The sequence below is a fragment of the Pseudonaja textilis genome, chromosome 11 (genome assembly GCF_049901715.1).
Source record: "Pseudonaja textilis isolate UNSWEBS1 chromosome 11, rPseTex1.2, whole genome shotgun sequence".
Classification (NCBI taxonomy): domain Eukaryota; kingdom Metazoa; phylum Chordata; class Lepidosauria; order Squamata; family Elapidae; genus Pseudonaja; species Pseudonaja textilis.
This window is the reverse complement of record NC_142000.1, coordinates 17,036,477-17,063,578: the sequence shown is the minus strand read 5'-3', so window position 1 is coordinate 17,063,578 and position 27,102 is coordinate 17,036,477. Positions and strand designations below refer to the sequence as shown.

At 46.2% G+C, this 27,102-nt stretch overlaps 2 protein-coding genes and 1 long non-coding RNA gene across 4 annotated transcripts in view; 1 reads left to right on the top strand and 2 right to left on the bottom strand.

Moving 5' to 3' along the window:
* The window catches only part of TENT4B (terminal nucleotidyltransferase 4B), a 30,392-nt gene extending 27,455 nt beyond the window's left edge, over positions 1 to 2,937 (bottom strand). Inside the window, exon 1 of the mRNA XM_026713925.2 lies at positions 1,727 to 2,937. Within this exon, the coding sequence (XP_026569710.2) occupies positions 1,727 to 2,577 (851 nt within the window). The 5' untranslated portion in view covers positions 2,578 to 2,937. The remainder of the gene's footprint in view (positions 1 to 1,726) is intronic.
* Positions 2,938 to 2,965: 28 nt separating this feature from the next.
* On the top strand, positions 2,966 to 6,096 carry LOC148124847 (uncharacterized). Its single transcript, XR_015744976.1, has 3 exons — positions 2,966 to 3,248; positions 4,792 to 4,894; positions 5,930 to 6,096. It is a non-coding gene; the product is annotated as an uncharacterized LOC148124847 (long non-coding RNA).
* Positions 6,097 to 7,156: 1,060 nt separating this feature from the next.
* Positions 7,157 to 26,168, bottom strand: HEATR3 (HEAT repeat containing 3). 2 transcript variants are annotated; one of them, XM_026713926.2, is made up of 15 exons: positions 25,677 to 26,168; positions 23,621 to 23,793; positions 22,470 to 22,557; positions 21,400 to 21,512; positions 20,170 to 20,279; positions 18,253 to 18,393; positions 17,223 to 17,491; positions 16,167 to 16,257; positions 14,748 to 14,902; positions 14,101 to 14,183; positions 12,189 to 12,325; positions 11,026 to 11,114; positions 9,810 to 9,953; positions 8,414 to 8,590; positions 7,157 to 7,567 (listed from the first exon to the last, which is right to left on the bottom strand). In XM_026713926.2, exons 1-15 carry the CDS (start codon positions 25,806 to 25,808, stop codon positions 7,439 to 7,441), a joined length of 2,031 nt encoding a protein of 676 aa, XP_026569711.2. In that variant the 5' UTR covers positions 25,809 to 26,168; the 3' UTR covers positions 7,157 to 7,438. The 2 variants fall into 2 exon arrangements, with proteins under 2 accessions (XP_026569711.2, XP_087796806.1); XM_087940680.1 differs by lacking the exon at positions 25,677 to 26,168 and adding an exon at positions 25,347 to 25,464.
* Between the last annotated feature and the right edge of the window lie 934 nt (positions 26,169 to 27,102).

The following is a 27,102-nucleotide window of genomic DNA, read 5'->3' as shown; positions in this document are numbered from 1 at the left end:
TGGCCAACTCAAGAAGGTCATTACGCACACAAGAATTCCACCTCCACTGAAGGCACAGGCCATGTGTCTTTTGTGCACTTCCATGCACTGAAACACATGTTTCGACCGCACTGGGAGGTGCTCAAGAGTTGAAAGATCAGAAGACACCGACCGACCTTCCGTAGAATAAGTGGATCTGTTCCTGTCTAATTTCAAAATGTACACATGCATTCTCCCCCTTCCGTGAAAAGCCTGAGTCTACTTAAGCTTCTTAATGACCCCCTCCTCATTCTTCTCTGTGCAGAGAGCCAAAGCAACCACAATAGTGTGACCTGGGAAATATCTACGTAATACTATTACAGGAATACAAACTGTGTAAAGGTCAAAGCGCATCTTTGCACAACCAACATTAATGGGGTGGGTGGGGGAGGAAGGAGGTAAATCATGACAGGTAAAGTGTGCCTTTCTTCTCAGACCACGTGCTTCTGGCCCAGGGTAGACAGGCACCTTTAGATGATCCCTTATGTTCTTCACCATCGTGTCACCCTATTTATCCACATTGCAGCCCGGTGGGGTGAGGCTCTTAAAGCAACCTACAATCACCCGAATTCTCTCTAGATGCCTCCTACCCCCAACCGGTAACTTTATGCCACAAACTCGGCACAGATCCTTCCTGATCCATAACCAATTCTGCCCAAGCCTTTGCTGATTGACAGGCCTCACTTCCCAAAAGCATCCAAACCTCTGTCGGTTTGAACCAGATGCAAAAGGGGCATCTCAAACCGCCACACACACACCCCCCCGCTCCTCCGCCCCCCAGAAAAAGGTCCAATCTGGTCTACTCTAGGGGATGGGCACTCAAGGCGCCATTCTGGTTCCTTCTTCAGTCCATCCTTGAGACTCAACCTTCTCCAGTCTTGAAACCATAAAACAAGCCAGAAAAAAATCCTCCACAGAAGGCCAAGGGGTCACCCCTGCAGCCCCTGGCCCTGAACACCTGCAGATCCCGGACAATCCTCGCCCGCCTTCCACATTCCCCCTCACCCCCCCAAAAGAACCCTCTGTACTGCCATCCCCTAAGACGCTGATCCCTCAACTTTCTGGGACAAGGTGCAATAACCTTGGCTGGCCACCCCATCACCTCCCCATTTACTATACACCCCCAATGCGGACTAAAACACGATCTTTCCCCCTAGATCTCATTTTGCAAAGGTTCCCTTGGGGAGGGGAGATTATAAGGGCTTGCAAATGACCCCCCCTTCCTCCTGATTCAACAGAACTCCCTCTGCTCCCTTCCCCACCCCCTCCTGCCTCCAAAGACCCCCTCTCCTCCCCCCAAGCCCTGACTCCTTAACAGCCCCCCCTGTCCCTCCCCTCCTAAGTCCTGACCTCGAAGACCCTGTCCTTACTTCCAGCCCAAGTGCTATTCCAAAGAGCCCCCTCTTCCCCTTGCCTCCCTCCAAGTCCTGCCTCCAAAAGACCCTCTCCTGTCCCCCATGTCCTGCCCCCAAAGACCCCCTCTGCTCCCTTCCCCCCACCCCTCCTGCCTCCAAAGACCCCTCTCCTCCTCCCCAAGCCCTGACTCTAAAAAGCCCCTCTGCTCCCTTCTTCCCCAAAGCCCCCACCTAAAGACCCCCTCTGCTTTCTTCCATCACCCCCTCCTCCCTCCAAAGACCCTCTGCTCCTGCCCCCCATGCCCTACCCCCAAGGACCTCCCCCCGTCCCCTCCCCAAGCTCCCTTCCTCACCCCACCACGCCGGGGCTGTAATTCGTCTTCTTCCACGGGGTGCCGGTGTAGGCCGGCTCCTCCGGGCCGCACGGCGGCCTCCCCAAGGGCCCGTTCCCCAAAGCCGGCCCGCCGCTTTCCCCGGCGGGGCCCAGCAGCAGCGTGCAGTTGAAGCCGAAAGTGCTGGCCTTGTTGTCCCGTTTCCTCTTGTTGCTGGCCGCCGCCGCCGCCGCCGCAGCGGCAGCAGCGGCGGCGGCCGAGGCAGCCGGAGCAGCGGGCGAAGCCGCACGGGGAGCCGAGGCTGCGGCGGCCGGAGAAGGCCCCGCGGCGGCGGCGGAGCCCGACGAAGACGCGGCGGGAACGGAGGAGGAGGAAGAAGAAGAGGAGGAGGAGGAGGCCGCGCCCGGGGCAGCGGGGCTCGCTTGGACGACGACGCCGCCGGGCCGGGCTGCCCAGGCGGGAGGCTGCGGAGAGGCCTGCCGCCGCGGGGGAGGCTGTTGCTGGTGATGGTGATGATGGTGGTGGTGGTGGGGCAGGCCGGCGGTCTCCAGCGGCAGGAAGTCGGGCTGCGGGTCGCCGCCACGCGGGACGCGGGACATGCCGGGCGGCGGCGGGGGGGACGAAGCAGAGGCGGCGGCCACGGGGGTCGACGGGGAGCTGCTGTTGCTGCTGCTGCACGAGGAGGAGGAGGACGACGAGGAGGAAGACGAGGCCGGGGCGGCGGCGGCCGGCTGGGGTGGTTGTTGCTGCTGCTGCTGCTGCTGCTGGAAGTAGAGGTTGCGGACCCCTTGCGTGGTCTCCCAAATCTGCATCCACAGACGGTTCGAGGGGCCGAGCTGCTCTGGCTGGAACCAGGCGATCCGGGGATCCATCAAACGGCGAGCCGGCCCAAGAGCGACGGGGCGGCGGCAGCAGCAGCAGCGGCTCCTCCTCCTCGCCCTCCTCCTGCCCGCCGCCGCCGCCGCCGCCGCTGGGCCGGGCAGGCCCAGCCCCGCCGGCCTCTCGGGAGCGCGGCGCCCTGCGGGGAGCGGCGAGGCGGAGGAGCCTGGAGGCGGCGAGGCGGCGGCGGCCGAGGAGGAGGAGGAAGGAGGAGGAGGACACGCGCGGCCGGGCGCCTCCTGACAAGAACGGGCGGAGAAGCCCGGCAACCGGCGGGAGGAAGAGAGAGAGAGAGACGGCAGCTGCTGTTGCGGCGGCGGCGGCTGCTTCGCCACCCGCCTCCCCTCCGGCCAGCAGCGCGGAGCGAGAAGCGAGCGAGCGAGGCGGGGCCCTGTCGAAGAGGCGGCCGCCGCCGCCGCCGCCCGGGCCGCGCGTAATAAAGGCGTGGGAGGGAGAAGGAGAAGGCCGGACGGCGGCCTCGGCGGAGAAAGACGGTCGCCCACGCGGTGGAGGGGTCGCCCGGCGGGTCTTCCCCGCCCTTGCCTGCCTCGCAGCCCGAGATGGAGACGGATCCTCCGCGGACGGCCCGAAGGGGGAGCGCGGCGGAGCCCCTGGAGGGAGGAGGCCGCCCCAAAGGGTCTTTCGGGGCGCTGGGCCGCGGGAGGTGGGGCCCTGCTTTGCAGGGAAGCCTCGAGCTTTCCCAGTAGATTGAGGGGACGGGGGCGGAGGTGGTCGGGAGGGGCTTGGGAATGTTTATCCCGGGTCTTTCTTTTGAACCTGAGGGGTTGGCTCGTTTATGACACTGATCTACATACAACATTTGTATGTGTATATGAAGGTAGTATGTATATATTAATATACATATACATAGAGATAGGTAGAGAGAGATGTAGATAAATCTGAGATACATATATAAATACACAACACGCAGCCTGGCAGGTCTGGGCTATGTTAAATTTTTTTAGGAAAACAATAGAAAAATGTACTTTTCATAGAAAAGAGGTTCATCCATCTATTTATATTCCAGCCAATTCCGAATTGGCACTGGGCCAAAAGAACAAAAATGGCAGAAGTACTAAACCTTCATAGAAGGGAGATTTTGTTCATTTATATTATATAGAATAATTTTCCGTAGGACATAACTCTGGGCAAATAACAAAATTGGAAGAATATGTATTCTTCTAAACTTCCTAGAAAAGGGGAGGTGTTTGTTCATTTATTAATGCATATTACATTATACATTATAATTGGTCAGAGCAAAAATGATAGAAGTCCAAACTTTCATAGAAAAGAGGGCAGTTACTTGATTCTACGCAGGTAATCTTTGTGCTTTTTAATCTCTGAACAGGTGTGCATACATAAAAAAAAACCAAGGCCAGGATTCCAGCTATACATTCTCGGGATGCTTCAGGACGCCATCTGCAATTGAAGGCCTCTTAGAAATAAATGTGACTCTGGGAATACCAATAAAAAAGAATATTTGTAATTCGAGGGTTGAATTCTGGGTCCTTGGTGCTTGCCTGTTTTCTTCAGACATTTCACAACCCAACTAGGTAACATCATCAGCACTAACAAGATGATCCTAACTGGATAATCTAGTAGATACTCCCTTCTAGCACTGATGATGTGACCTACCTGGGTAATGAAATGTCTGCAAGCAACAACCAAGCTCAGAAAAACACCAAGGACCCAACTGTAGATACTTAGCTTTGAAGCCTGCAACCTTCTCTATTTTTTTTTTCCAAACTAATCCTTGGGATTGGGAAGAATGCAACAGAGGGCCTTTTTCGTAAACACTAAGGACATATCCTCCAGGCATTTTGATGGATCCCAATAGGATCCCACATGACTCCTCCAAATTAAATGCAGTAGCTCAAACTATTGACTCAGCAAAACGTATCTTCTTGGTTGAAGCTTAAGGTAGAACGTTGAGATAAATATTTTTTTCACCCCCTCAAGTCTCCTGCCTTTTGCACGTATATCTGTGCACGCTAAATAAAAGTAAATCTGAAAACATTCTGAGAACTTCAACTGATCTAAGCCAATAATTTGCTGTACACCACTGCCAAAATTCTAGGGATGATCAAAGCCACCACAAAATAAACTATCCTTATATACAAAGGTCATATTAATTGTGTCTCTTAATCCAGAGTATCAAAGCCTGATGTTGGGGTTATTTAATGTAGCTTTTTCCTTCCATTTTATAGTGCATTTGTGGTTAATCATGTTGGAAGATTTCCATTTACAGATTGTCTCTTGGACAGTATCTCCAAAATCAAAAAAAGGCTGCAGAAACATCTGTTTCTCCAAGTAAGAGCTCGAATGTATCTGCGTAGTGATGTGTATTATGTACACATGCCAGTTTTCATGTGTGAAAAGAAAAATTTGCAATTACTGATGTATTTCAACATCTTTACAATAGATAATACTTTAAAGATCGTATTACTCATTACAGTGTCTATTAAAGAAAGCAGTAACATTTTCACAATACATTTCAGACTCCTAGATCAGGGGTCTCCAACCTTGGCAACTTTAAGCCTGGAGGACTTCAACTCCCAGAATTGAAGTTTTAATTTTTTAATTCAACTCCCAGGGATTTGAAGTCAGCCAGGCTTAAAAGTTGCCAAGGTTGGAGACCCCTGTCCTAGATGGTTTGAAAAGGATTGCTTTAGAGGCCATGCATCTCTGAATTTGTCCAAATCTAAATTAAGGTGGGGGGAGAATTACGTGATTTTTCTTAGCTTCTTTGTTTAAATTCTATTTCAGCCTCTCCAAAATCCTTTTCCTGAGGTAAGATTAAAATTGGTTTGAATAGCTGGAAAGCAAATGTGTAATTGTAACAAGGAAGCTCCATCCGTGTCCCAGAAGATTATTCAAAAGCAGCTACTTATTCCATGTTTGTATTGTATAACATGGAAGATTACAAAATATTTTGCATGATTTGAAAAAAAAAAAATCAGAGCATGCCTTTGAATCAATGACACCTGGGGACTACTGTATGTGAAAATGTCCATACGGTTCTCTTGGCAGCCATTTTAGATGTCCTTAGGATAAGACAGAATTGGTCAAAGGATACTCAGGTGGAAGGAACAGGAAATGAGTTTCCCCAGTCTTAGTCCAGCAGCTTAGCCAAGGACCAAACTGCCATGTCATTGTTTCCTAGCAAAAAAATGCTAATATTTTATTACGATCTGTTCAATTCACCAAATTTTCTAGAGTAGGTTAAAAAAAAAAAAAAGATTTTTCCGCAACTTTCACAAGCTATACCTTATCATGTGAATCACACTAGTTGCAATCCTTCAGTAACTCAATTCTGATATTGTCTTACTCTGGTACCTGTAGTAGGAGGAGGAGAGGTGGAGTCAAGAGATGCATCAGCCTGGAATCCTTACCTTTTCACAAGTCGGTCTAAGCCCTCTTGAATGCCACTAATTCTTCTCCAGCGCCCATTTAGTGCTGACCATGACTAAATTCTTGGGCCTACGCATGAGCAATAAATCGGTTCAACTGGAGCTTAATGCACGGTCCTGATCCTTTACCCCTGATATTACCACCTCGTCCCTGTTGCAACCCTTCCCGATAGCCATTGTACTAGTCAACTGAGAAAGCTTGATTACGCTGAATCAGGCCAACTGGCTGGCCGAAGCTCTCCAGGTTTTAAGGGAGGAGTTTGCTCAACCCACTTGGAAATGCTCGGATTAGATCAGTTCACCGCCTAGCTGCCGAATATGGATTGTACCCCTGGGCTATGACTCATGTGAGAGTTCTCTCAGTCAGTGAACGCAAAATGGTAATAAATCTGCGTTGCAGAAACAAGGGAGGTAGAAACTCAACAGGGTGGGGCAGCCCACACGGCAACCAAGGGATAGAAGCATCCATATTGATTATACAGAGATTGCTTAATCCTGAACCTTACTGGTAGCCGGAATTAGTTCATTAAGGCTTCCTTATTTTTATTATTAGCTAGCCTTCCTTCAATCCAACCTCTTGGCTGAATGCAAACAAATTTGGCTAGAAGGCTATTTATCCAGAATATGGTAAAAGGCTTGTTCAGGCTACACATAACAGCACGAAGATACTGGGCAGTGCCCCCAAGTTGTATCAATTTACCCAGGGTACCATAGTTTATCATCTACTCTCGTTTGTCATAGTTTATCCAGTACAATTAACATAAATTATGAGAATGTCAATTATTTCATGGCTATCATTCACCAGCATGGAATCCAAACGCAACACATAACTTCTTTTTTTGGTAGAAAACGTAGTTATTTTGCATTTTAACAGCTTTTGACTAAAAGAATTTCAAATACAACATGAAGAAATATGCTTCTATATATATTATGTATATTAGCAAAATACAATGTGTGAACTTGGCTGTTACCCATAAAAGTGTTTTTGTTTTTTTTAAGTGGGAAAACTCTCCATATTTGGGCACTGAGCAAACTGATATCACCCAGGAAAAATGTTTTATCCTGTTTTTTATATTGTACTTTTACTTTAAAAAGAAACAAGAAAACCTTGAAATATATCAGCCAGGAAATCAAATTATTTTGTCCACATTAAGAAAATTGGTACTTCCATTCTAATCTTTTATTTTAGATTGTTTTGCTCATTCTTTTTCTAAGAATAGCAAAAAAAAAAAACCATTCCGCCACATTAAGGACAAACTATGACCCTTTGTGGTGTTAAATTCATTTTAGCATTTTTCTCTGCCCTTTCACCCCCTTCAATATAAGACATAATATGAAAAGAATACCACTTTTCTCCTACTAGTTGTTTTTACAAAGTCCTGTAGAATTCATGGTTAAAACATTCGATAAAGGTGTATCAAAAATAGACTTTTCCATCCTATTTCTATTCCAAAACTTTTTTCTTTCTGTCCAACGTTTCTTGATAGGCAATAAATCTTCTTAAATTCAGCTTCACGTTGTCTAGAACGCATAGTTGTTCTGTGTTGTACTGTCCTCTGCCTTCTTTTCGCATCTGCAGTTAAAAAATGAAATGTGGAAGCTCTAAATGAGCTGAACACGAATGAATAGCGATAGTTTTTTGTTTATTGTCGTTGCACCTTGTACAACTAAATAGAATACCATCTTCAGTGTACCTTATGACTGAAAACAAACACAAACACACATCCTTCACATTCTATACACTGAATGGAAAACCCTGATGTTGCATTAATATTGCATTGTATAGTAAAATTCAACAGAGCTACTGTCTTGGGATAGAAGCCTATTTGTCCTTGTTTTTATTATCCTATACCATCTGCCAGATGATAATAGTTTTTTAAAAAAGGGTTCCCAGGATGAGATGGATATTTGAGGATGTTTTGAACTTTCTTAAGGCAGCGGGAGCTATAAAGTTCTTCCAAAGAGGGGAGAGGGCAACCCATGGTCCTCTGGGCAATAACGTTAGCCCTCTGGAGTGCTGTCCTATCTGCCACTGTGCAATTGGCAAACCATACAGTAGATTAGATTAGAAAGATACACACAACGCACATACACAGGCAGGCAGGCAGGCAAGCTAAATTTGTCACCCCAGGAAATAAAACAGAAACAATTCCCATAACCTGCCTGTTTCTACATCCAACTTTCTACTAAAAAAATCACATCAAAGTTGTCAGTGACAAAAGGTCTAGCCATCCCATTTCAAAATGCACTGCTAAAACCACGAGAACTAGTAACGTGGGTATTTTAAAAGAAAGCCGATCTTGGGGATTTTCAGGAAATCAATGAATGAATGCAACTGGGCGAGAAAAGCCAGCTGTTTAACCCTAAACCATTTTAGCCCTCCATCTTCTCCCCATTCACTAGGAAGCTGCACGCTTACCCGTGACTTGAAAACCGGCTGGAATTCCTTAAGAGTGTAAAGCAATTTAATTTCCTCCGCTGCCCTTTCCGCTTCTTTGCCATCGGCAAAAACGTCGAAGAGGGCGTCCAAAGCTTCTCCCACCACCACAAGGGAAGGGTCTTTCGTTGCAACATTGAGGAGGAATTTTCCAATGTTCTGGAACGACAAAGAAATGCCGAATCCAAAGGGAAAAAAACAGAACAACAGAGTTGGAAGGGACCTTGGAGGTCTTCTAGCCCACCCTCCAAGCAGGAGATGCTATACCAGTGGTGGCTTACCTTTTCGGCACCAAATGCCCAAAGCGCGTGTGAGTGCATGCATCGCCAAAATGCAATGCGCACACATCCCTCATGCATGCACCCGCAACCTCTGTGCATGCACCCCACCCCATGCATGCATGCGCATCCCCCATGCATGCACCGCATGCCCGTGCATGCCCCCCTGCATGTGCAGCAGAGACCCAAAGACCAGCAGGAGGCGTGTGTGCATGTGTGGCAGAGCTGAGCTGAGCTGGGGCGACGGTTTGCATGCCCAGAGAGAGGGCTCTGCATGCCGCCTCTGGCACACGTGTCATAGGTTTGCCATCCTGGCCCCTTAGGATTTCGGACAAATGGTTGCCCAATCTACTGCAGTGTTGGAGCACCCACAACTTCTGAAGGGAAGCCGTTCCACTGGTTGATCGTTCTCACCTGTCAGGAAATGTCTCCTTAGTTCTAGGTTGCTTTTCTCTTTGATTAGTTTCCATCCATTACCTTCCAAGCAACTGACATCCCCATTAAGAGCAAGACGGCAACCGACTTCACCTTGAGGTTGCAGCCAGGGGAAGCCGGTTGCCGCAGCTCCTCTTGGATTTGTTTTATTTTATCACTGGATCCTTCTTATTTAAATAATATTTTCCGGAGAAGATAACAGCACAGGACACCAATTGTTGGGGGCAATATGCTGACTCCGTAAACCGCTGAGAAAGGGCTGTAAAGCACTGTAAAGGGGTATATAAGTCGAAGTGCTATTGCCATAGATCACAACACAGACAAGAGTTGTTGTTTTGCTGAGGACTAACAAGGCATGGGGCAAAGAACGAAGCGCCACGGCACTAGTCTAGGATCTCTCCCACCAGTGAAGACTGCAAAACAACCAAGAATTGAGGAGCCCTTCGCTGGAAGAGGTCTGTTAAGTAAAACGAACCACCCACCACCTTCCATTTCCAACCATCTTGAGAAGTTAGAATGGGACCCGCAAAGAGGTCTGACAACACTCCAGATATTAGACTTTCCTGATCAAGTGGGGGACGAGCAAAACAACGGCCAAGATTATTTTTTTCCACGAACAACTAAGCCAGTTACAGCTGATTTGGAGACCGTGACAAAGACTTTACCTTGAGTGTCTCAGTGATGCCTTCCACTTTGGCGAGCACGCTCCCAGCAATTCCCAAAATGCTAACCACGTTGATCCGGACGCTAATGTTTGTGCTCTGAATTCCGGTGTCACACAGACTCATCAGCTGCTCCGGGGTCATCGACTGTTTTAACGGAAGAAGAAGGGGGGGGAGAATCACAGCCTTAAGAAGTCAAACATCTGTTTGGCCAATTCCAAACCTGGAGCCCTCCAGATGGGCAGGGATTGCAATTCCCCCCCCGAGAGCCACTTTGGGAATTTACAATCCCAGTGTAACTGGGGAAGCTGTTTTGAAGGAATATTTTCGTTTCGAGTGAAAAACCAACGGGTCATGGCACAGGTTGGTGGTCAAACCACGTCATATGCTTTTAAGAAGTCATCCACAAGCATGAGCAGGAATAAAATATATTTACAGAATACAGAATACCAGAGTTGGAAGGGATCTTGGAAGTGTCTCAATCCAACACAACACACACACACACACACACACACACCCGCTCATGCCATTCCAGACAAAAGTCCAATCTCTTTTTGAAAAACTTCCAACGATCGAGCATTCACAACTTCTAGAGGCAAGTTGCTCCACTGGTTAATTGTTCTCATGGTCAGGAGTTTTCTCCTTATCTCTAATTTCTAATTTTATATAATTCACTATATAAAATCATACGTTGCAATGTCCTACCTGTCAATGAATACTTCAGCTTCAACCATAACAACACAAGAGCACACAACAGATACAAACTCAAGGTTAACCGCACCAAACTTGATTGCAGGAAATACAACTTCAGCAACAGAGTGGTCAGTGTCTGCAATACTCTGACTCTGGGTGGTTTCTTCCCCAAACCCCAAAAACTTTAACCTTAGACTGTCTACTATTGACCTCACCCCTTTCCTAAGAGGTCTGTAGGGGCCGAGCATAAGCACACCAACATGCCTACCATACCTGTCTTATTGTTTCTTTTATTTTTCTTATATGTATCCATGTATTCACAACTATGCTTTTACTTATACCTATTATCTTGTAAGCAATTGATAAAAATAAATAAATAAATAAAATTTGGTTCTTCCCTTGAATCAACCTATATATTTGAATTATATTTATTGTATGTATTTCTTTTTATTTTATTTTATTTTTATTTATCCACCATACATGTGGAAACTCTGATATTAGAGGCCAACATGTCCAGAAAACTCACCTGAGGTATATTATTGGATGCCAACATTTGCAAAAGAGCTCGCAACGCACTGGTGACGGCTTCTAGAAACTCCGCTTCTTTGGAAAATTCTGTCCAAAAATAAGAGAGCACATTTTCTTTGAGCTCAAAACACCACTGATACAGGCAATCCTCAACTTATGACCACAATGGAGCCCCAGGTTGATGTTGCTAAGTGAGAAATTCGTTTAGTGTTTTTCAATCTCAGCAACTTTTAAGATATATAGAGTTCAGGTCCCAGAATTCCTTAACCTCCAGGCTGACTAAGGAATTCTGGAAGTTGAAGTCCAGCCATCTTCAAGTTGAGAGACACTGGTTTAAGGCTCCAGATTAAAAACTAGAAGACCATGAATTGTTAAGGTAAAGGTAAAGGTTCCCCTTGCGCATCTGTGCTAGTCGTTTCCGGCTCAAGGGGGCAATGCTCCTCTCCATTACAAAGCTGAAGAGCCAGTGCTGTCCGAAGGCGTCTCCGTGGTCATGTGACTGGCATGATTAAACGCCTTCAAAGGCGCACGGAACGCCATTACCTTCCCAACAAAGTGGTCCCTATTTTTCTACTTGCATTTTTATGTGCTTTCTAACTGTTGGGTTGGCAGAAGCTGGGACAAGGAATGGGAGCTCAACTCCATTACGCGGCACTAGGGATTCGAACCGCCGACCTTTCTGATCGACAAGCTCAGTGTCTTAGCCAGTGAGCCACTCAATCCCCCATGAGTTCTAGTCTTCTCTTTGGCATGAATACCAGCTCGGTGACTTGGGCTAGTCCCACCCGACATCCCCAAGAAGGTAGCAAGAGGCCGCCATTTCTGAAAAACGCTGCACAGACACCCCCCAAAACCCACGGAGAGTCGTCCTGGCAAGATTCAAAACTGATTCAAAGGCCTCAGGCAACGACATGGCAGGCCAGGAGGCCAACTACGACATATATTCCCTCATGCTTTCCTTAAATAAATAAGCCTGCTCTCCAGGGGCCTACAAAGGCAAAGCAGCGGGAAGCCCACTCATTAAAAGGTAGAGAGATAGAGTAGCCGGTGCAATTAGCAGAAGGATCGGGAAGGATGAGCAACGGAGGCAGCGGGGAAGAACGACTCCTACCAAGCTGGAAGGAGCCTAAAAAAATATATATATCAAAGCTTGAAGCAAACCTGGCTGAGAAAAAATTAATTGGGACAGGTGCTGTGAGAGGGATTGAAGCGCCGACGGCCCCCCCAGGCTATCCACATCCGACACCAGTAAGATGCTGTGAAGGCAGGTTAGCGCTCTGTACTGGATCATGTTCAACCTGGAAGAAAACAGAATGAAGTCCAGACTGGGGACGAGGGCCAGCCTGAGGTCAACCCTCCCATTTTGCTTATTGGTTAAGAAAACGCCCAAGAAAGTTGAGGTGCCTTGGTCCATCAGCTGGCTTTTTTTTAGGGTTCTGAAGGCCATTTCAGGGTGAGGGATCGGGGAATCGTTTAGGTCCGTGATGGCAAACCGATGGCACGGGTGGCACGCAGAGCCATTTGTGCAGGCACGCGAACCACAGCCAAACTTAACCTGCACTGCGCATGTGCGCTGCTCCCAGCTAATTTTTGGCCCGTTTGAGGCCATTTTCGCCCTCCCAAAGACTCAAGGGAAGCCTCTGAAACCTCAGGAGGCCGAAAAACAGGCCCGTTTCGACACTTATTGGTATTTCCGGAAGTCCCATTTCTCAGCCTCCCGAGGCTGCAAAAGCTTCCCTGGAGCCTCCAGGAGGGCAAAAACACCTCAAATGGGCTGAAAATCAACTGGGAGGCACATGCATGCGCAGTGCAGGTAAGGGGACAGGACGGGGGTGTTACGTGCGCATGCACGGGAGGCACACTGCATTGCGGGTGCCAGCACATGCGCACGCTATCGCACTCACATGCGTTTTTGGCACACTGTGACATAAAGGTTCGCCATCACTGCTATAGGTTCTGCATCCTTTTTCTCGTCCCAATGTTAGCCGAGATCGGTGATTCTCAACCTTGGCAACTTTAAGAAGGGTGAATACCCCACCCAGCCATGCTGGAATTCTTAGAATAGAAATGAGCTAGACGGGACCTTGGAGGTCTTCTAGTCCAGCCTCCTATACCATTTTAGATAAGTAACTGTCTCTAGCCTCTTCTTAAAAACCTCCAGGTATGGAGCACCCACGATTTCTGGTGGCAAGCTGTTCCACTGGTTAATTGTCCTCAAGGTTTGGAAGTTTCTCCTTAATTCCAGGTTGCTTCTCTCTTTGATTACTTTCCAACCACTGTCCTTTCCTCTAGTGCTTGGGACAATAATTTGACCCCCTCTTCTTTGTGGCAGTCCCTGAAATACTGGAATATTGGTCTCCTGTCATCCCTATGTCTTCTTTTCTTTAGACTAGCCAAACCGAAATTCCGGGAGTTGACGTCCATCCCTCCTAAAGCTGCCAAGGTTGAGAAAGATTGGCCTAGACAGATTAACAGAGTATTTGAGCCTCAGTGGCGCAGTGGTTAGACAGCAGTACTTCAGGTTACTTCTGCTGACTGCCAGCTAGCTGCCTGCAATTTGGCAGTTCAAATCCCACCAGGCTCAAGGTCGATTCAGCCTTCCATCCTTCCGAGGTGGGTAGGAGATTTGAACTGCCAAATTTCAGGCAGCCAGCAGTCAGCAGAAGTAGCCTGCAGTTCTGCACTCTAACCACTGCAAGAGTCTGATTCTGTAAACCACTTAGAGAGGGCTGTAAAGCACTGTGAAGTGGTATATAAGTCTAAGTGCTATTGCCCTCCCTCCCTCTATCCCTCCCTCCCTTGCTGGCACAATCCTTAAAATGAAATATTTCAGGCTGATTCTGCCCACTTTCTAGAGTTTAATTCTCACTGGCTCCAGGTTGACTCAGCCTTCCATCCTTCCGTGGCCGATAAAATGAGTACCCAGATTGTTGGGGCAAGAGGCTGACTCTGTAAACCGCTTAAAGAGGGCCGTAAAAGCACTGTAAAGCAGTATATAAATTTAAATGCTATTGTTATTGTTATTCTCCTAAGGAGGAGGTAACGAGGAATCGAATCAGAACAAGTCACTTACTTTTTAATCAGAGGCTTCCAAGATGGATGTTTCATACAGACATCAAGAGTAACTCCACTAGGGAAAGCAGTTTTTTCCAGGATCTGCACAAAGCAAAGAACAGCTGTGGGTCATTGTCAAGGTTCAAAGAAGGACTACAGGCCCCAATTCTTAGAAGAGCACAACATCTCCACAACATGTGGAAGTAACCTCTAGTTCCTGAGACCACCACATTCCTTTAACTTATTTTAAAGGTTATGATCCTTTGTTGTGAAACTGCAAAGGTGTCTTCAAAATCCTTTGGCCCCCCGTACCCTTCATGCTTCATTGCCACCCCAAATCTCACAGGGTTTTTTGTTTTTGGTGAGACATTGGGAGACTATGACCTGATTCACCCATCATCCTAAACCTTAGCGTTCTGCCACCTGAGCCAACGTATCTGAAGGGCACCAAGATGGAGAAGAGAAAGGAAGTCTACTGTAGTGCGTGACCTCCACCCTTCGCTTGCAATCCACATTTTAAGGCTTAGCATGTGGTGTGAACTCAGCCAACGGTGAGCTATTCAGTGAACCCTAATGGAGTAAATTCCAATCACGGGTTTGGGAAATAGAAACCACTTTTGGAAAACCCAGAGGTTTGTCATCTGGAGTCAAGGAAGAGCTGGTGACCTTCTTTGGGATTAACTGGTTGACCAGGGCGGTGTGAATTTCAGCTGAAAGGCACAGCGGAGAAAGGAGCTTTCCTTCTTCTTCGTAACTGTTATCCAGGAAGGCATCGCTTTCATCGCTGCTCGATAACTCTTCCCATTCTTCGTCTGAGGCATCTGGAAATAAAAGCCCAGGCGTCAACACCCCAAAGGAAGTGCAACAACCTTTTTTTATATGCCGCCATTTTGAATTCCTCAGATGCCAACCTCTCAACCAAATACCAGTTCTTTGGTTGCCGTGCTACAAAGGTTATAGATGTAACCATTATGAAAAAAAACCTTCTTTTTGTGTGGATTGTTGCGATAAGCATGAAGGTGTAAGCCAAAACCATTTGGGCAGCATTCACACAATGCATGATCTGCTACCCAACAGACTGGGTTCACACAACATGCAAAGACCCAAGAGATTCACCACAATTCAACTGACCTAGCTTTACATCGCCATCTTCTTCATTTAATGACCCCATAATCCCTTGCGGGATGGAGTCTGGCCAACTAAATGGAACTAGCAGTGTTTTAATGTCCGGATGCCCTTCCTATTGCCAATGTGGAGTTTTGTTCAGCAGATATATTCCCAGTATGACCAGAGAGACAAATATCTGCCTCTACCTAGGATCAAACTCACAGGTTCCTGATTGTGAGGCGAGAGCTCCACCACCTCTAGGCCACTGTACCACTCCAACTGATCCAGCTTTACAGGTGTGTATGGAAATTAGTTCACACAACATGCAAAGACCCAAGAGCTTCACCACAATTCAACTGATCCAGCTTTACAAGTGTGTATACACTTAGTAGGGCTTTAACGATTCCACTGGGCCTTTAACCAAGATCAAAAGTTTCTGGTGGCCATCCGTGATATTTCCATTCAGAGTAGAGTAGAGTAGACTAGAGTAGAGTAGAGTAGAATAGAGAGTACAGTAGAGTAGAGTAGAATGGGATGGAATAGAATGGAATGGAACGGAACAGAATAGAATTCTTTTATTGGCCAAGTGTGATTGGACACACAAGGAATTTGTCTTGGTGCAAATGCTTTCAGTGGACATAAACGAAAACATACATTCATCAAGAGTTGAGAATCATCAGATACAACACTTAATGATAGTCATAGGGTACAATAAGCAATCAAATGACGCTAGGAAACAGTCAATATAAATCGTAAGGATACAGTGGAGTAAGACATAATGTCTTACTCCACTGCCACAGTCTGTGGATTGGGGTGTGGAACAAAAACTGTGATATAAATAACCTCCTTAAGTGCCATGCATTAAATCAGCTGACCAAGTTGAGGAAAACCACATTTGTTTTATTTATTGACTCATCCAACTTCTACTGCCCGCTTCACCTAAGTGCCCAGCTTACTTCACCCGAGCCACAGATATACCTTCGCTGCAGCACATGTTGACAATGATTTCCAGGGCGGTTTGCTGAGCCAGAAGTAACGCACTCGCCTGCTTCAACTCCTGTTGGCTGCGCTGGGAAGCAAAGAATGCAAAGAAGAGCAACGAAGAGGATTGGGGATTGGAGGCTAAAGCATATAAAAAATGGTTGCTGGAACAGGCTACGTCTAGTCTAGTGAAAAGAAGGAATAGGGGTTGACATGATAGCAGTGTTCCAATATCTAAGGGGCAGCCCCGAAGAAGAAGGAGTCAAGTTACTCTCCAAAGCACCTGAGGGCAGGATAAGAAGCAATGGGTGGAAATTAATCAAGGAGAGAAGTAACCTAGAGCTAAGGAGAAATTTTCTGACAGTTAGAACAATTAATCAGTGGAATAATTTGCCTCCAGAAGTTGTGAATGCTCCAACACTGGGGGGTTTTTAAGAAGAGACTGGACAGCTACTTGTCTGAAATGCGATAGGGCCGTGATGGCAAACCTAGGACACACGTGCCAAAGGTGGCACACAGAGCCATTTGGGCTGGCACATGAGCTACAGGCAAACTTACCTCACTGCACATTTGCACGCCTCACAGCTGATTTTCAGCGGATTTAAGGCCTTGAAGCTGACCTGACCGAGGCCATTTGGGGGCTTCAGTGTTGCCCCATTGGAGCTGAGGGATACGGAGGGGGGGAATAGAGATAGCTGGAGTTTTGTAGCCGAAACAAAATGCTTTCTCCTGGGAACCAAGGACATTCCCACAGGTGGTCGGAGAGAGGAGGAGCGAAGTTACCAGGCAACTGGACAGCACCTAACTGGACTGTGACTGATTATTTGGGGAAAGGAAATTTTTTTTACTTTTAATTAGGTGAAAACCACGGGAACGTTCACCAGCTTGTGCCAATATGATATATGATATCCAATAAAACTATTCTTTTGAGGAATCTACCTGCTTTGGAGTTTCATTCGCTATGGGTGTATTACTTGGAACACTGACGTTTTGTCTTATCCTCATAAATCAACCCCCGTCGCTCCATTTTGAAAGAACAGATCAGCCTCTTACTGGCAGTAGATCCAACACGTCCTTCTCTCCTTGGGCGATCCGTCCAGATTCTTCTTCCATGCTATCCTCGCCTACGTGCACGAAGCTTCCTCCGTTCGCTTTGTTTCCTTCAACAGAAGTCTTCAACCTTTCCGTTTCGGCTTCCTTCATCCGAACGACCACCTCTCCGGCATCCAACGCCAGACAGTCTGACAAAATCTTCAGGATGGCGTTGATGGTTCCCGCCTGGCTTCCCGAAGGCACGGTGCTCTTGATGTTCCACGCTACGCCTGAAGCCACGAAAAGGATACGGTAAGAGATCAGCTTAGCCAAATCTGATCAAGTACAGCCTTTCTTCCACACGAGAGAAAGGGACAACTCCAAACTGCAACCGCAAGAGAATCCTTCGCTGTCTTACTTTCTGGAAAATTGTAACACAACTGGCAGTTTAATGCAGGGACGCGGCCTTTGATTTCAAGAAAAGTGCCTTCCATTTTCCTGACTACACAAGTTGACAGTCTACTAGCCAACTTACCAGAACTAAACTAAGTAATTGGCATACTCAACAACTGACTGGCTGAATATTGACCAGGTTCACGTGTTGCACCAAGCCAGGATTTGCTAAACAAGCCATCATGGTCGGAAAAGAAAGGCAAAAAATAAAACCTGTTCCGAACAGGCCGTTCTCTACTTTTAGACAGACTCAAACATCAAAGAAACCAATAAGAAATAAAAGTGCGTCTGTTAAGCTGTAATGGGTTGGTTTATAAATGGTGAGCTATCTCATGCCAACATCTCACTAAACCAGAAAGGAAGTCCTCACATCATAACTTCCTGAGATATCTGCACCCAACTTCTGATTGGCAGCTTGCACAGGATCTTTCTTCAAAGCCATGCAAGGAATTCCCACAAACCAACCATGGAGTTGTGTCTTTTTTCCCTACATTGTGGTGCATCATCGCCAAAGCGCAGGGCCAGGCAACTATGACAACTTCACAACCTCTGGACTTCAACTCCCAGAATTCCTAAGCCTGCCATATTGGGTATTTACCTGCCACCAATGTCCGTAAAAGGATATGGTCCATATCTTTCTCCGAGGATAACATGACCATTTCCAGTACCTGGTGCACAGGTGCATCGAAAGACGATAGCAGATCTGGGTTATCTTCTGTCACGGTTTGTAAACAGGATGCTGTATGGGCAGAGAACACGTTTAAATCTAGACCACAAATCCAAGTTGAAAAATCATAAATCAACTTCTGTCTATATCTCTGTAGAGATTCTTAGTCCTCCAGGTCATGGTTGTTCCAAAGGTGCTTTTTTCTGGGGACAACTGGACTTTCTTTGGTTTTTCCTTTGAAGACCTTTTGCTTCTCACCCAAGAAGCTTCTTCCGCTCTGACAGGATACAATTTGGGATTGAACACCTTCTGAATCGTGTGGGAGTAAGAATAGATTTACGGGAAAAACAACTGCAGACTACAAGAATCATTTGCACTGCTCAGGTGACCCTGAGGACACAGACAAACCTCCAAGTTGCCTCAACGACCCTCTAAAAAGGATGCAAATGACCAGCTTTCTGCAAGGAATATCAATCCTTCCACTCTCCACCATCCTGTCAGGGCTGAAGAAGCTTCTTGGATGAGAAGTGAAACATCTTCAAAGAGAAAACAAAACAAGAAAGTCCAGTTGCCTCCAGAAAAAAGCATCTTTGGGATATCCTTTTTGGTTTCAGAAAAGTATGACCGACTGCTTTAAACTGTTTTTAGTTTACTTTCACTAATGCCCACGTCCATCCTAAGAGTGAAAAATGGTCATTAGTCAACTTTTTCGGTGCTGTTGTAAATTTGGTCACTAAATGAACTATTGTAAGTCCAAGACTACCTGTATTATATAAGACTTTTTTTATATAATTCTCAGTATAATTTCCTTTAAATTATTATCATTCTACCATGTGCCACTTTAATTTATTTCCTAGAGCAGGGGTGTCCAACCTTGGCAACTTTAAGACTTGTGGACTTCAACTCCCAGAATTCTGGAAGTTGAAGTCCACAAGTCTTAAAGTTGTCAAGGTTGGACACCCCTGTCCTAGAGAAAAAGATGAAAAGCAGGATTCGAGTCAATGAAAAACAATTAAATCATCAGAAGGCAACAGGTTGTTTTTCCCCACTCCTGCTTCGAACTAGAAGCTAAAAATCATAAGACTATGTCGGATTTACTCAATCATGCTTGCAAATTTATTGGAGAAGGCAAAGATGCTGGGAATGGTTAGTGGAGGAAGAAGAAGAAAGGGCAAGCAAAGAACAGGCTGGCTTGATAATATGAAATCTGGTGTCAACTCATAAAATATTTCTATGGTCTTTTCAGAGTTGCCAACAGAAAGGGAGGGAGAAAGGGGTTTGAAAGCAGGGAGAAAGGGGTTTGCGGCAGCTTGGAAACCAAAAGTGTATTCCATAAATAGTTTTTCAAAGATAATAACTAGGTGACTGAAGTTTCTGCCAAGCAAATATCTGAGAGCATGATTGATGACTCTTGGCTATGGATGTGTCTCATTGGAGAATACGAATTATGGAGATAGTGGGGAAACCAGGGTCAAGGGTGACAATGAACTGTGTGTCCCAGAGTTGGCTGCAACCAGGCAGTGCCGGACATGTTAACTCCCAATAAATCCTTTTGAAGTTTTGGAAGTTTGGCTCAAGACTCAAGATTTAACTGGGGTAATCCTGCCGGAATCCTGACGTCTGGTAACCAAGTTGGACATCCAGCAATGGAAAGGAGCTGTGTTGGACAAGGTAGCACGGAGAGCATCTTGCCTATAAAGTCACCCAAAGAGTTGAACATGACTCAACCAACAGCTTCAAAGTACCAACAGCCCCTTCTCTTGGTAAATTATACAAACAGCCTCGTGCCAGCAGGAAAAACTATAACAAGCCCCTCCGAGAAAAAGGAAAATATCCGCCCTTCCTTACCCACGGTGATAGCCAGGTCAACATTTGTATGAAATCTCTTCAGATATTGTAGAACAACATCTAAGCATCCTTCCTTGTTGAATATTGATACGGCTGTAGGGTTGCATTCGCTGATAAGAGACACGAAGGAAGATTTAGTCGGCCCATCTCCTAACAGTCCGTTGCTTTAAAAGCAAAGGTGCCAATCGTCAATTTTAGAATTGATTGAGCACCGTTCCAAAATGACCCCAAAGAACTGTTTTGGAATCCAGGTGAGCATAGCAGACCTCTTTGATATTCATTAAGGGAGGCATGGCAGGGGTTTCCCCCCCTGTTCCCCAGGCGTCTATTCAAGTCTGAAAGAAGATGCAGCTGCTTTAATGAGGTCACGCTTCTTAATGCAACCACATCACTTTTCACGCTTCTTAATGCAACCACATCACTTTTCAGTCTTGAACCTTTTTTCCCCTGGGGATGTGGGGAGGGTCACACTTCCTTCTTCCAAACAATGTTTGAAAAATCCACAGCCCCAGGATTGATTAAGTTTCCCATCGAAACTAACTAAACATTTTGCACAGTAACAACAGGACACAAAAAAATTAGCTTCTCCCAACTGGGATCCACTCATCCTTCCCTAACACACCCGTTTAGTGACACGTACAACGTTAAAGGTAAAGGTTCCGTTCGCACATACGTGCTAATCGTTTCCAGCGCTAGGGGGCGGTGTTCCTCTCCTGAAAAAAAGCCTGAAGAGCCAGCGCCATCCGAAGACATCTCCGTGGCCCTGTGGCTGGCATGACTAAACACCGAAGGCGCATGGAACGCTGTTCCCTTCCCACCAAAGGGACCCCCGATTTTTCTACTTGCATTTTTTACATGCTTTCAAACTGCTAGGTTGGCAGAAGCTGGGACAAGTAACAGGAGCTCACTCTGTTACGCGGGCGCTAGGGATCCGAACCGCTGAACTGCCTACCTTTCTGATTGACAAGCTCAGCGTCTTAGCCATTGAGCCACCGTGTCCCTTTTCACGCACAATGTTTTAAATTTAATGTTTTAACGCGCAATGTTAATGGACTCATTTTATTTGGAATGCATTTCCAGTTTTTTTTGCAAAAGAGGGCTGAGCTCCCCTATCCCGGCCAATCCCACCAACTGGAAAAGACATGGTCAATGGATTCCCCTCTTTCCCAAATACCCTCCCCACACCCCTGGCTGGCGGTATTTCACAAGAAATTTCACAGCTCTACTGACCAGACATTCCAGAGCAAGTGGACAGCTTCGTTGGCGATGTCTTCAGTGTGGTTTTTCTCTGTCTGCTTGTCTTCCTTCGAGGAACTGTTGTTTCCTACAAGTCCCGCCCGGCACTGTTTGAATCAAAGTAGGCCAAAAAAGAGAAAATGAGAATAAGTGCATTCTGAAATGGCCCTGATGGGAAGAATGCAAGGTATCTTTGATAGAATAGCCGTGGTGGCGCAGTGGTTAGAATGCAGTACTGCAGGCTAGCTCTGCCCAAAGCCAGGAGTTTGATCCTGACTGGGTCAAGGTTGACTCAGCCATCCTTCCAAGGTCAGTAAAATGAGGACCCAGATTGTTGGGGGCAAGAGGCTGACTCTGTAAACCACTTAGAGAGGGCTGTGAAGCAGGGTGAAGTGGTAGACAAGTCTAAGGGCTATTGCTATTCCTTCCTTCCTTCCTTCCTCCCTTCCTTTCCTTCTTGGTACAATGGTTAGAATGCAGTATTGCAGGCTCTGCCCACAGCCAGCAGTTCAATCCTGACTGGGTCAAGGTTGACTTAGCCTTCCATCCTTCCGAGGTTGTCAAAATGAGGACCCAAATTGTTATGGGGCAAGAGGTTGACTCTGTAAACCGCTTAGAGAGGGCTGTAAATCACTATGAAGTGGCATCCCTGTCCTATTGTTTCTTTTATTTTTTTATTTTTCTTATATGTATTCATAATTATGTTTTTACTTATACCTATTATCTTGTAAGAAATTGACATAAATAAATACATAAATAAATATAAATCTAAGTACTAGTCTAAGTGCTCTCCCTGCTTCCACAGATCTCTTCCTAGTTCATTCATTCTTCCAAGGACTTTTAGTTCATACATGTTCTGTAACGAGTAGGTACGTAAGCACAGCATCTCTTTAAAGTAGCCATTTCTTTCTTTCTTTTTTTTCTGAAAAAGAGGCAGCTGCTTTAATAAGTCTTTTTGTTTTTGTAGCAGAAAAAAATATGCTCCTTTAAGAGAGGTTGTGTTCAGGCTCCTGTATATTCCAAAGTGCTTCTGCAGCCTTATTTTCAAAGCACACGCAACATACCTCCTTCAATAAAGCAACAAGAGGAGTCATGATGTCTTTAGCGACCATATCGTTGCAAACTTCAAATCCTCCACAGGCACTGAGGTTCCTGAAACGAAGCCAAATTCATTCCACATGAGTTCTCTAGGTTGTTTTTAACCAGCCATTCATAAAGGCTTTTCAAGATAAGGATAAATCACAACACAAGCAATGATGAAAATGATACCATCCAAACAATCAAAACATGTCCGAAAGTTTTGAGAATTTTTTTACTGCTGAATTGGGGGGAGGGGGGGGGGATCTTATTGGGAAGAAATCCCTAGAAATCAGGATGAGAAACATAGGTTCAATCTTGTTGATTTGTGTAGGTCAGGAAGTTTCAAACCAAGAGAAATATACGAAGAGAAAGGGCAGAAATTATAATGGGATGTGGGAATGAGAGTAGAGTAGAGTAGAGTAGAGTAGAGTAGAGTAGAATAGAATAGAATAGAATAGAATAGAATAGAATAGAATAGAATAGAATAGAATAGAATAGAATAGAATAGAATAGAATAGAATAGAATTCTTTATTGGCCAAGTGCGATTGGACACACAAGAAATTTGTCTTGGTGCATAAACCCTTAGCGTATATAAAAGCAAAGATACATTCATCAAGAGTCAAGAATCATAAAGTACAACACTTAATAGTAGTCATAGGGTACAATAGGCAATCAAATCATACTAGGAAACAGCCAATATAAATTGTAAGGATACAAGCAACAAAATTACAGTCATACAGTCACAAGTGGGAGGGGATGGGTGATAAGGAGTGATGAGAAGGTTAATAGTAATAGTAGTGCAGACTTTGTAAATAGTTGGACAGTGTTGAGGGAATTATTTGTTTAGCAGAGTGATGGCGTTTGGGGAAAAAAACTGTCCTTGTGCCCAGTTGTTCTGGTGTGCAGCGCTCTATGGCGTCGTTTTGAGGGAAGGGGTTGAAACAGTTTATGTCCGGGATGTGAGGGGTCTGTAAATATTTCCACAGCCCTCTTTTTGGCTCGTTCAGTATGCAGGTCCCAAAGAGGACGCCATACAGGACTCATGCAGTATGAAGGACACCAAAGAGTCTTTCTTAAATTTTGCCCTGAAGCTTCCTTTCTTCTCTGACCTTCTGTCTACCATCCACCACTCACCGGAGAGCTCCTGCCGCCGTCTCCCGAACCACTACGCTTGGATCCAGCAGCAACGGACCCAGCCGCCGAACCACGTCTTGCTGCACAAAAGCTGGGATCGTTTGTTGCTGTTGCAACATCTTGGAAATGTTGGCGCAAGCGAATTCACGCACGTCGGCATTGGGGTGCTGGAGCTAGAAAAGCAGAGAGAAGGGGAGGCAGATAGAGAGAATAAACAGAATGATTTAAGTTTCTGAACAGAAGGAATATTTGTCACTCAGAGTTGAAAGGAGAGAGGTCCTTGTTCCTCCTCTAAAATAGCTTTGACTGGCGCGTTTTCTTGCAGACATTTCACAACCCAACTAGGTAACCTCATCAGCGCTAGTTGGATTAACCTAAAAAGCCACTTCCTTCTAGCACTGATGGTGTTACCTAGTTGGGTAATGAAATGCCTGCAATAAAACCACCAAACTTAGAGAACACCAACGATCCCTCCTCATTTTCTAAGCTCACCTTGAAGATTCCTGAAAGGCCTTCCAGCAGGATTAAAATCTATGCACACCCTCCTGGGCAGGTGCAGAGTGCACGTCCTCCACCTCAGACGCAAACACACGTTATTTTAGCTAGGTGGCTTCCAGTTCTCACCCATTGCTGCACAACATTCCCGAATTTTTTCCGCACCCCTTAAAATCCCTACGTTCCTTCTCTTAAAAATCTCACTTGCCCATCCCACAAATGCACCCTGCTCTTCGGTGGCCCCTCTACCCTACAACTCATTACCTAATCTTTGGTCCACTCATAATTCAGCAATCTCATTGGAGGATGTCCAGCAGCGCACTGGCAATTATTTTCCCAAGTAGCCTGCAACCCCGCTTGCAATTTGCAATAGGAGAAACCGTCCATTACCCTATTTTTCCCTCCTGGTTTGCCAGTACCCACAGCTTGCCCCACACACAGCCCAAGTAACAGAATAAAAGACCTGGAGGGAACCTTGGAGGTCTTCTAGTCCACCCCCCTGCTCAAGCAGGAGACACTATACCATTTCAGACAAGTGGTTGTCCGGTTTCTTCTTAAAAGCCTCCAGCGATGGAGCATTTCTGGAGTCAATTCGTTCTGCTGATTAATTGTTCTGTCAGGAAATTCCTCCTTAGTTCTAAGTTGTTTCTCTCCTTGGTTAGTTTCCACCCATTGCTTCTTGTCCTGCCCTCAGGTGCTTTGGAGAATAGCTTGACTGCCTCTTCTTTGGGGCAGCCCCTGAGATATTGGAGCATTGCTATCCTGTCATCCCCTGGTCCTTCTCTTCATCAGACTAGACCTACCCAGTTCCTGCAACTGTTCTTCCTATGTTTTAGCCTCCGGTCCCCTCATCATCCTGGTTGCTCTTCTCTGCATTCTTTCTCAACCTCTTTTTTTTGTGTGTGTGGCAACCAAAAGGGGATGCAGTACTCTAGGTGTGGCCTTACTAAGGCTTCACAGTGTTTAGTATCTCACTTGATCTTGAGGGCATCCCTCTGTTAATGTAGCCCACCCCTCCTCTCTTTCCCTGATGCCTGACCCTTCCCCAGGCTAGAATAGAATAGGGAATAGGACTTGCTGATGTTTGTATGTTCTGTTTGTTTTGTTTGTTTTTAAAAAACCAATACAATTGTTTTTTTTTTTTAAAAAAAGAATAGGGAATAGGAATAAAATAGCACCTGGAAGGGGCCTTGGAGGTCTTCTAGTCCAGCCCCCTGCTCCACCTATCTACCACCTAGGAGAAGGGCCTGTCTCTAGTCTCTTCTTAAAAGCCTCCAGGGACGGAGCACCCACAATTTCTGGAGATAAGCTGTTCCACTGATTAATTGTTCTACCTGTCCATCAATCAGAACAGAGCTGGAAAGGACCTTTGGAGGTCGTCTAGTCCAGCCCCCTGCTCCAGCAGGAGAACCCATCTACCACCGAGGAGAAGGGACTGTCTCTAGTCTCTTCTTAAAGGCCTCCGGGGATTTCCTGAGCCAAGCGCGGCTCCCCCATCCCCTCCCCACGGGTGGGCGACGACCGGGCCGGGCGGGAGGCGCCTCAACCTTCTCTGCCTTGCCTTCTCCAGCAGCTCGGCGGCCGGGGAGCTTCCCTCGTCTTCTCCGGCTTCGGCTCCGGCCGCTTGCTCGCTCAGGCTCCCGGCTGGAGCGAAGGCCGGCGGGCGAAAGCGCCGGGCCTTGGTCTTGCCCATGGTCCCGACCGCTTCTTCTTCCACGGAAGGCACCCGGGCCGGGCAATCCGGGCTGGCCGTCTTCCCCACCACCCCGACCCCACGTGCGCGGCTGGGGCGCAGGCGCCGCTCTCCGCCCCGGATGCAGGCGGGGAAGCCGGGCGGGTGGGGGGGGCCGCCTGGCGGAAGGGGCTGGGAGGAGGGAAGGGGGACGGGGGGGCGCACGGCGGGGGGAGCTGGGTCTCCGCGGGTCTCTTTCCCCGGACGCCCCTGCGTGGCGTTTCCCACCCCCGCCGCCGCCTCCGGGCGGGAAGGCGATCGGGGGGACCGCAGCTCGCTCAGCTCGCCCTCCTGGCGCGATGGAAGAGAAGAAGAAGAAGAAGAAGAGAAGGGAATCATAGATTGGGGATAGGATAGGATAAGATATTGGGATGAAGGATGGAATGGAATATGAAATAGAATATGAAATAGAATAGAAGAACAGCACAGAACAAGATATAGAATAAAATAAGGAATAGAATATTGAATTGAATATTGGAATGAAGAATAGAATAGCATAGAATAGGGAATTTAATAGAATATTGGAATGAAAAATAGAGTAGGCTAGAATAAGAAATATAGTTGAATTGAATATTGGAGTGAAAGAATAGAATAGAATATAGAGTAGAATGGAATATGTAATAGAATAGAACGTTGAAATGATTAATGGAATGGAATATGGAATGGAATGGAATAGAATAGAATAGAAGAACAGAACAAGATATAGAATAAGGAATAGAATAGAACAGAAGAACAGAACAGAATAAGATATAGAATAAAATAAAAATGGAATAGAATAGAATATGGAATTGAATTGAATATTGGAATGAAGAATAGAATAGCATAGCATAGAATAGAATAGGGAATTTAATAGAATATTGGAATGAAAAATAGAGTAGAATAGAATATGGGAATTGAATTGAATATTGGAGTGAAAGAATAGAATAGAATATAGAGTAGAATGGAATATGGAATAGAATGAATGAAGAATAGAACGGAATATGGAATAGACTAGAACATGGGAAGGAAGAATAAAATAGAGTAGAATAGAATAGAATAGAAATAGAATAGAATAGAATAGAATAGAATAGAATAGAAGGTTTGCAGAGAGGGGGAGGAGTAAGACTTTGGGGTCCTTGGTGCTCTCTGAGCTTGCTGGTTTTCTTGCAGACATTTCCTTACAAACTAGGTAACATCATCAGAGCTGGTAAGGAATGGGATATAAACACGTTTAGAGGTTCTTTGTGTAGAAGAAGCCCATAGTAAACCGCCCAAC

What these genes read in the sequence shown, in the direction of transcription:
- HEATR3 (XM_026713926.2), bottom strand. Translation starts at nt 25,808, where the DNA reads ATGGGCAAGACCAAGGCCCGGCGCTTTCGCCCGCCGGCCTTCGCTCCA. An exon ending in ATTAATTTTTTCTCAGCCAG is followed by an intron (nt 11,115 to 12,188) that starts GTTTGCTTCAAG and finishes ATTTTTGGACAG; the next exon opens with AATTTTCCAAAGAAGCGGAG. An exon ending in AGCCGGTTTTCAAGTCACGG is followed by an intron (nt 7,568 to 8,413) that starts GTAAGCGTGCAG and finishes TTTTAACTGCAG; the next exon opens with ATGCGAAAAGAAGGCAGAGG.